Below are 10,351 nucleotides of genomic sequence, written 5' to 3'. Positions count from 1 at the left end.
CTTTCGACAAATATTCAGGAAACCTGGCCTGGTGGATTAACAGCTTCAATGCAAGTGTCAGTAGGAGTTTGAATCCCGTTCGTTTTCAGCCAAATGACGTCCACTGCTGGACAAAGGCCTCCCCCAAGGTTTTCCATCCCATTGGGATCAAAATTAAATATTGTTCTCATACCTACACGAGAATTTGAAATCAGGAGTCATATTAAAAGTATTGAATAAATAACTAATTATGAAAAAATGTAGCTCATACCACTCATACCACTGCAGTACTGGGCCACACATATCGTCATAACATTCGGGCGACAGCAGAGTGAAGTCTTGCTTTGCAAGAAAGCACCCAAGTATACGTGAATACTTGGCTATACAAATCGCAAAGGACGTGTGTGGCCTAAGGGATAGGTGTCTCTCTTTTCTTTAATAAAAATGCAAAGTCGAGTAAAAACTTTGTCAAACTCTGACAAGTACGGTTTGGCGTAAAAAAGAATAACCCGTCAAAGTCTTCTTTGACATTTCCACTATCATGGACCCTACAATACAGAAAATGCAGTAAAAACAAATTAATCAACAAAAACTAATTTTTAATACGATGTAATCGAACAACTACAGGAAGAACCATTTATTTTTATAATTGACAATTAAAATGTTAAAGATTTAGACGGAAAAATACATAAATGAGCGGTCACTGGGCTCCGAAAATTAAAAAAGAAAACATTATTTGTTTTCTCAATTCATACTGCAGCAGGAAGTGGAATAGAATATCAATGGGTATTATAAATAGCAAGGATTTGAAGAAGAAGATCAATGAAGCCACTAGTAATACCAGGTTTGAGTAAATTTTAACCAAAAACTGATCATGGTTGTTTGTCGGCTGCTTCAGGCTTTCAGTCAAATGACTTCCACTGTTCAACAAAAGCGAGGGATGCTTTTGTGAGGAGGATGTAAAGGATTTCCATAACTACCGGTCCTGCACTACCCGCAAGAAGTGTATAGAAGTTTATGATTACCTACACTACTGGGTCAATTAGAACATCTTATTCGCCTTCTAGTAACTATTAAATGCTATAATCGACAAATAATCTGTTATTTAACATTAAGTTTGTGTTATTTTTCAGTCTATCTAACCTGCGATACGTAATCACTGAAAAACCAAAATGGAAAGTGTTCAAAAAGAGAGAGTAAGTTCAGTTTACACTACTTGAATTATTAATTCATAGAGCTTAAAGATAACCACTACAAAATAAAACAATTTAGTTGTATCAATCAAGAAGTCATATCGATTGAAAACGATCTTTTTACCGACACTTTTTTTTAATTTACAACGCTCGTGGCCTGCATCTCACCTGATGGAAAGAGATGATCAGGCCGAAGGTGAAAGCGAGCTTCACCGTGAATCTTCAACCACAGAGGAACTGGCTATCTTGCCTCCAAAGAGAAGCAGGACTTTTAAAAGTTTGAATTTTCAGGGTTACAGCTATACCAGCGTACCACACCTCCCTAAAACCCTTGCGAGGGTGTCCCTGCGGCAACAACAGCCCTTGCAAACAGAAGGTCACTCCGAGAGGAGTCACTATACACTACCCTCAGAAGTAAGTGGCACTTAACATGGAGGATATACCATTTACCGCATTGGATGCGTTCTGAGGTCTGCGGTTAAATCAAACGGGACTATTCTCACCTCTCGTTCCCACCGCTGCAGCTCCTATGTAGCCAGGATCTACAGCTTGACCGCCAATGAAAACCCAACCAGTGAAGGTCAAGTTTGTCCTCGGGGAAAGTTAGTCGAATATAAGGTTGGACAGATTGTCTTGCCCAGACCGCTGACCGATTGCCCTGACCAGAGTAAATACAAATTAGTAGGTCATCTTCATAGAAACGCGCAACTCCCGCTAATCCACCCTAAATTTTGTCAGTGTGTGCGTGCGCGCCGCATACGTATTGGCGCGCTCACATACAAACCGCGCTCGGTGCGTTTCTATGAAGATGACCTACTCATTAGTATTTACTCTGCCCTGACCGACAATGTTATTCATATATGATACGGGCTGCGTTCATTTTAACCTCTAGCCTCGGAACGCATCCAGTGGGACTCTTTGTGAATCTTTTACCAGTAAGCCAAGGCGCAGACCACCGACTTTTAGTTGGACGATAGTTGGGCCCTTTCCAATTTGAATGAAGAATCGGCTGATACCAAATCGGCGTAATGTGCGCACGTTCATACATCTCCATTAACAGCGCGACTCAACTATGGTCCAACTAAAAGTTGGTGGTCTGCGCTAAGCTTATCAATTACTTTTTGATAGAGGGTTTTACTACCAATGTTTTGTTTACTTACTTCAGGAAGAAAAAATTTCGAACGCTAGCTGGAAAGAGTTTTAAATCACCAAAAGTAGACAAAGGCTATCTAAGTACAAAGTGAGTATTACCATTCTTCCGTCAAAATTGTTCATGGACGTCAAAAGCTTCAAAACAGGAGTAAAAATGACGAATTCCATGGACATGTTGGTAAATTCATCTCTCACCGAAGATCCTGAATCGCATTTTTTCTTATTTATAAGATTTAATGTCAATCTGAACGTGGATCTCAAACGATTCATCCCAAAATTGCCACATATGCCAAAAATGCCGCAAATGCCACATTTGCCGCATATGCATATGCCACGCATGCCACGTTTGCCACGGCGGAAGGCGAAAAGGAGTTTGAGCAGAGACTTTATGTTTATGCCATTTTTATTTTCATGAGGTAAGTTTTAGCATAATTTTCTTTTTATTGGTACTTGTTTTAAGTTTATGTCCGTCGCATAAATTAATACTGTAGCATAATAATTCAAAAAGATTTTGAACAACAATTTCGAGTTTTTATTTATTATGACTGAAAGCCGCTACGTGATTATTTATCAGTATTTTTTCAAAATTTACTTTACCCTAAGTCACTCACCTTATGTGTTGACTAGCTGCCGCCCGCGACTTCGTACGCGCAGAAGTTTCATAAAATCATTTCTTAGCGGATGCCTACGTCATAACATCTACCTGCATGCCAAACAGCCCGATCCGTCCAGTGGTTTGGGCTGTGCGTTGATAGATCACTATGTCAGTCAGTCAGTCAGTCACGTTTGAGTTAGGTATTTAGATTATACATACAGTCAGCATCAAATAGCGTGACACCCAAAGTAGCCAAAAAGTCCGCAACACGTCTTTGTTACAATTGTACTAAAATTGTGATGTCAACTTTTTGGCCACTTACGGTGTCTAAACTATTTGACGCTGACCGTACTCATGATTATTCCAATAACGATCCCATGCCATGCATCATACGCTCCCAAGACATTGTCTTGTGTACAATTGCATATTAAGTGGATGGGGAAATCGATACGCCTACGTCATAGCTGTGTAATGATGAATAGTGAGTCGACTATATTTCAATATGAAGCTATTAGAAGCAATATTGCTCAGGCTAGTACGAAAATTTCTTGGAAATGCTCTCAATTATTATTCCATTATGGTTGCGAAATATTTGGTAAAGTTCTGAACATCAGGCCTCCTCGCCCATCTGATTAGGCGTAAGGAGTATATCATCCATTTGCCTCTGGTAATTTAGAGAGTCGAGCACCTGGAGTGGGGACTAAATGACCTTCTAGACTGTGCTACAATGTTCTACCCACAGAAGGTCATAGCAGACTTATCAACTCGGAAAGGGATCAACGCCGTATCGCCTTTCGCGAGCTGTCATCGCCTTTCGCCCGCTGTCAATCGCGAGGAGTTTACGTTACGATGCCGATAAGTGTGCATTGCAGTATGGAGTTTCATACAAAGAATACTGACCGCCTCGAGTTGATACGGTCACGATAACTTTCCGGGTTGATAAATATGCTGCCATGGACGTCCACAGCTGAACATAGGCCTCCCCAATGACTTCCACATCGCACGGTTGGTAGCGGCCTGCATCCAGCGCCTTCCTGCTACCTTTATCAGGTCGTCGGCCCACCTTGTGGGTGGACGTCCCACTGCTGCTTCCTTAAATCATCCTATTTTATTTAGGTTGTTAGCCATGTCATATTTTTTTGTCATTTCTTTTAGTCTATTAGTCTATCGTCGCTACAGGAGGCCTGCAGCAGCCTAGACGGGCTGCTCGCCTTCTGGGGGGATCTGGGGTGGTTGGAGTAGGAAGATAAACCACAAATCGCGCACAATGGCCCAATCAGGAGGCTAAGTGCGGTATTCGATTGCCCTGCAAAACTAACTAACTAAACTAACTAGTCTAAAAGGACTGTGACCTCAGTTGCTACCTAGACCTACACATTACGTAATACTCGTAGAAAAAGAGATGTAGGATATTGTGACTAAAGCGATACCCTTCTTTCAGCCCACGGCCAGTGCCCAAAGTGAAATTGTATAGACCGAAAAAGTTCACAGCCTGGAGGTTAGACAAGATCACCTACAACACGCCGTACTTAAAGTAAGTTGCCTAATATAACCACAGGTCTAGCATATAACCAGAGTACTAAGTTATACCAGAGTAAATACAATTGAGTAGGTCATCTTCATAGAAACGCACCGAGCGCGGTTTGTATGTGAGCGCGCCAATACGTATGCGGTGCGCACGCACACACTGATAAAATTTAGCGTGGATTAGCGGGGAGTTGCGCCGAATTTTGTCAGTGTGTGCGTGCGCGCCGCATACTTAATGGCGCGCTCACATACAAACCGCGCTTCTATGAAGATGACCTACTCATTTGTATTTACTCTGGTATAACTTAGTCAGTGTCTGAGGTATTGAAGTGGCTCGAGAGGGGCAACATTGAAAAAATGACATGACAGAGTATACTTTGAAGCATTATCTGAATTCTCGCTGACGTTTTACGTCTCTAAAACATACTCCAGTGCATATATCTCAGACATTGACTCAGTTAAGCGCTAAAGCCTGGTCCATGAGCACGTAGAATCCCGTCCAATGGCCCCAAGCTGCCCATCCTTGTCGCTCGCACGTAATTATGTTGCTGTCGCGCTCGCACACTCACTGCGGGCGCGCGTCGCACAGTCGCGACAACAATATAATTACGCGCGAGCGATAAGGATGGGTAGCTTGGGGTCATTGGACGGGATTCTACGTGCTCACGGACCAGGCTTTAGATAGGATAGGTTTTGTTATAGGTAACAAAACTGAGTTTAGCGACATGGAATCAAGACCAATTTATCCTTGTAGTACTTTACTTATAATTCGAGTAGGTTAGGTACTAAGCTTTACAAACGTTTACAATTTTTTTTTTGTAGTTACGCAACTTTTTTAAATCATAATTCTTGTTCTTTATATACAGTGTGTCCGGGCATGTAGTGATCAAACTTTAAGGACGTAATCTATGGACAATTTTATCGATGAAATTACATCAAATTTGGGGCTAGACCCATTTATCGCTAAATTACAAGGATTTAAGTTTTTAATTTTTAGTTTTCACCTCTTCCTTCAAAAACAAGTGAAAGCGTGGGTAGCCTAACATTAATAAGCAAATATTTTATATCATGCGATAGCCAATAAAATTATCTATTAGTAGAAGTAGAAAACAGACACAAGTTTCATACATTTTATGGGAGTAAGAATGGTTTTAATTATAAAAATACATGACTTTTTTCACTTCTTTTTCAGTTATTTTCCAACACAAGAAAAACCAGGTCGTTAAGGTATGTTTTATTTGCATTGTATTATTAGTATTTGAGCTATTCTACAAAACGAATGTAAATTTATTACTCTACGTCTATTAATTTCGACGTAATTGTTGAACAAAGATACCCCTTCCCAGCGGTTTCCATAGTAATCGGAATAGGTTGTGTGATTCTTTCAGGCAGTGCATTTTCGCATGTCGCGTCCGCTATGGAAACCGCTGGGAAGGGGTGTCTTTGTTCAACAATTACGTCGAAACTAATAGACGTAGACTAATAAATTTACATTCGTTTTGTAGAATAGCTCAAATACTAATAATACAATGCAAATAAAACATACCTTAACGACCTGGTTTTTCTTGTGTTGGAAAATAACTGAAAAAGAAGTGAAGAAAGTCATGTTTTTTTTCTAATTAAATCCATTCTTACTCCTTTAAAATGTATGAAACTTGTATCTGTTTTCTACTTCTGCTAATAGATAATTTTATTGGCTTTCGCATGATATAAAATTTTTGCTTATTAGTGTTAAGAGCCATTTCACAAAAATATTCCGCGCGAATTTAGGTAAAAGCTGTCAACGCAACGTCAAAAGAGTAAAAAGAACGCTGAAATGGACAAAAAAATCTTGAGCCGTGACCGTATTAAGACTTGATTTAAGTTATTAATTTTAAGGTAGAATGAGGTATTCAAACTTGATTAATTAATTTAAATTTTTAATAGAGTTTATTAAGTCTTTTATATTTCGATTCATAATGAAACACGAATAGGTATAATATGTAAAATATATATTAAGTACAAAATAAAGACAGTCACATAGTGAAAAATAAATCTGCCCCCTTACAGCTCCATCATCGGACCCTGGATACAAATAATGAAACACGAATAGGTATAATATGTAAAATATATTAAGTACAAAATAAAGACAGTCACATAGTGAAAAAAAAAATCTGCCCCCTTACAGCTCCATCATCGGACCCTGGATACGAAATATTCGTCAAGGCGAATCACACAAGCCTTAACTCCATAGGGTTCTATTGTTTTGTTACGGAGGTGGCCATTGCATCTTCTCCAGATCCATTATCAGACAGAGCTAAGAAATAAATAAATAAATATTATTATAAGTAAACAAATAACTAAAATAATTCATCTTACTATCTTACTTTTTACTAGTCTTACTAATATTATAAATACGAAAGTTTGTGTGGATGTCTGGATGTTTGTTACACTTTCACGCAAAAACTACTGAACAGATTTTGATGAAACTTTACAGTACAGTACAGCAGTACTAGGCAGTCTGTGTTCAACTATCACTCGGGTCGGACGTTCCTATCGCAAGACCTTTGGTTCACTCAGTTCCGATACGACTCTAGTGCTGTGTGTAATTATTTTCGTGAATACACTGAGTTTATTAATTTCTACGAGTGGATTTCATTTTGCCTGAGACCTACGCCATGAACCCTGAACCAGAAGACCCTGTCGCCAGCGACAGCGACGCTCATCCATCCCTGGCGTCGACCAGAATTACAATGTATAGGCTATAATTTATGACGATCTGTGACAAACTAAATTTCAAGCGGGTGAAGCCGCGGGCAATACTACATATTTCATACTAGCTTTTTGCCCGCGACTTCTTCTGCGATGAAGTGGAAAATGGTTCTAATAGAATTAAAATATTCTAAGAAAATTAATTTTGTTAAATGATTATATTTTTTGATATAAAATCTACACATCATTATGTTTAAATATTTGAATACTTACAAAATTATGAGATCTTTCTAAAACAAAATTAAAACACTACACCTGCCGCAGATTTCTTTGTAAACAATGTTTTTTTGTTTTTCCTTCAGGTGCTAAAATCACCAGGCTATTGTGTGCGCATACTCTGGAGTATTCCACATACAACTGGTTGTCGGAGAAGCATAGATTTCCATTAAGTCTACTCCCGCTACCATATGGAACTCCGCTAAAACTCGTGAGGGCGCCAACACTTGCTTTTGTATCGAAAATTAGTATGAGCAGCTGCGCACGCGGTTGCCCGTTGCAGGCTCTATGCAACCACACTATTTTAAACCGTGGTCCCTAAGCATGAGATGGGAAACTGCACTCTCTTGAATTCTCTTGGATTTGATGGTGTTAGGGGAATCCTAGGAATGAATACAGACTTTCCAATGGAATCTCCTCATCAATATTGCGAAATTGCGAGTTGCAATGCAATGTTACGTTTTCACTTGTTATTTTATTGTAATCTGACCTTGATTTTTCAAACACGTGTCAAAATAAAAAAAATAATTTAAATCAAAAGTACTAAGGAATATTTCATTGATATCAACTTAGAAACAAGCACAGATCACAGAAACTAAAGGGAAATGTGACAAGGGACAAATTGGAACATATTGCTTGTGAAAGCAATGATGACAGTAGCGACGTCATTATGTAAACAGTTTATATTGCTTGCATAGTACTAAAGATTATTCGAACGTTGAATACTGATACCGCAATGGATAATGAGCACATAATTTGATTTCTTTGTGTGTGTGAATTTCTAATACGACACTGAGTTTCGAACTCAGCGCATTACTTAGCATCTCTCTATATTTCTATGGAACCAAGTTATCTCCAAAATAACATTCCACACCTTTTTAACCTAGTCAGGTAATAATTTTAATAAAATACGAAGCACGTCATCAATCAATAGGATATATGTATATTTTAGAAGTTAATAAATTATGCATAAAATATAAACACTTTAGAAGTTTAGTTAAATCGTAGAATTTCTGAAAAACAAGTACTAAAATCGTACTGAAAAAAAAAGTATTAATATGTTATCTAATTTATTTATTAAACGTCGAATTTTATCAAAGATTTTGGACTAAAGTTTTTGAAAATATTTTATAGCCAACATAGAAAAAAATTAGGATTCTAAATCGTGAAAGAAATTTTTTTCGGAGCCTATTGCCTCCAAACAAACAAACAAACAATTAAATCTTTCCTCTTTTATTAGTATAGATTTAACAACAGAATAAAACGCTTCTTTTTCTTCTTCACGAAACAAAACTCAAAGCGGATAAATAAATAAACAAATCTTTGGACAATTTCACAGCGCCATCTAGTCCAAAAGTAGGCAACCAATATGCTTGTGTTAAGGGTGCTATCATAATGGATATACTTTTTTATAATTTATTTATTAAATTAAATACATGGTACCTACATATTATACATAGTTACACCCAGATCCGTCAAAGAAATTAAAATTCATCATTTCAATTTCTGCTCGGCCGGCCGACTCGAAACAGCCTCTCGGCATAGTATCAAATGTATTTGGTCGCCGTACAAATCACCGCTTCACGACACGAACGCACGTAAACGTCACGGCGGGAAAAATTACACACGTCCTGCCTTGACGGGCGCTCGCGCCATACTAATCGATGTCGGCTTGCGCATTGTAATTTATACTGATATTCACATCAATATTTTGACAAAGTGGTTACTAATATTTAAACAATAACTGTAGAAATCAATTCTACAATGAATATTCTTTATTTTGGGATACTTTTATTGCAGTTATTGCTGTGTTTTTAAACCAAAAACCACGATCAAAATGTGACGTTAATCTTCAAATTTGCCAAATTATTTTTAGATTTTACTCAATAATGGTAATGAAATTCAAGAATCTATTTCATTAATGAACTACAAGAATATATGTCCGATGATTACTTTATATTTTTAAGCTTATTATATGAGCATAAATAATAGATACAGGACTTTGAAAATGAGTCTGCGGCAATTTTTTCGTAAAATGGTTGTGGGAGATGGGGCACTGTGAATTAAGCAAAAGAGTTTTAGTAAATCCGTTTCATTAATGGTCAACAACAAGGATCGACCTATCTTTCGCAGTTATTAAATAATCTCTGGGTGTTGCTTAAGATAGTAATTCATGCTTCCAAAATCTTAGAAATTCGCACGAAAATGTAAAATGGCTCTTAAGCTACCCACGCTATCAAATGTTTTTGAAGGAAGAGGTGAAAACTTAAAATTTAAAACTTAAATCCTTGTAATTTTGCGACAAATGGGTCAAGCCCCAAATTTGAAGTATTTTCATCGATAAAATTGTCCATAGATTACGCCCTTAAAGTTTGATCACTACATGCCCGGACACACTGTATAATTGTTTTCTATTTCAGCCCAACGTCCCCTCTACCGTCGACATCGTAGCGAAACTTTGTGAACAGACAGACTCAGTATCATCCACAAACTATGTATATTGTTTACCTAATGTAGCCGTTTTAGATAAATATACTCAACTGGAACATACCCTGTGCATTTATTGTTATCATCCCAAATTTATTTTTTCAAAATTCAAATCAAATTCAAACACCCTCCCGTGCTGCTCGCATACCTCAGACACAGGCGAAGTCAAGTATAGAAAAATAATATAAAGTATCCCCTCACCGATATTACGTTGACATAACGTAAAGGTACTAACATTTGCTACCGATGATATACAGCCGTGCCCACAGTTTACGATGTAAAGGCTTAGGGCCAGCGCAGACTTGGCGAGTCGTGGCGCAGTTTTTCCTTCATGAAGTTTTAAGCGTGGAGCCGTCAAGAGCCAGTGCGGAGCGGGGTCCGCAGGCGAACTTCAGGCGGTTCTGTCAAGCGCTTCGCAGCGTGGTTTTGATGAGGGTCCTAAGAGGCTGCT

The 10,351-nt window shown here is 38.2% G+C and overlaps 1 protein-coding gene across 2 annotated transcripts; it reads left to right on the top strand.

Annotated features, from left to right (window-relative positions):
• Positions 1-564: 564 nt before the first annotated feature.
• LOC135084481 (uncharacterized) lies at positions 565-9,963 on the top strand. Of its 2 annotated transcripts, XR_010259848.1 has the most exons (7): positions 565-823; positions 1,113-1,175; positions 1,464-1,586; positions 2,338-2,412; positions 2,556-2,740; positions 4,361-4,453; positions 9,834-9,963. XR_010259848.1 is itself a non-coding variant. In XM_063979267.1 (6 exons), exons 1-6 carry the CDS (start codon positions 672-674, stop codon positions 9,862-9,864), a joined length of 537 nt encoding a protein of 178 aa, XP_063835337.1. In that variant the 5' UTR covers positions 567-671; the 3' UTR covers positions 9,865-9,963. The 2 variants fall into 2 exon arrangements, 1 of the variants encoding a protein (XP_063835337.1); XM_063979267.1 differs by lacking the exon at positions 2,556-2,740 and having other exon boundaries at positions 567-823.
• The last annotated feature ends 388 nt before the right edge of the window (positions 9,964-10,351 follow it).

The sequence above is a fragment of the Ostrinia nubilalis genome, chromosome 26, assembly GCF_963855985.1.
Source record: "Ostrinia nubilalis chromosome 26, ilOstNubi1.1, whole genome shotgun sequence".
Classification (NCBI taxonomy): Eukaryota; Metazoa; Arthropoda; class Insecta; order Lepidoptera; family Crambidae; genus Ostrinia; species Ostrinia nubilalis.
The sequence above is the reverse complement of the archived record's forward strand: the minus strand, read 5'-3'. Positions and strand labels throughout refer to the sequence as shown.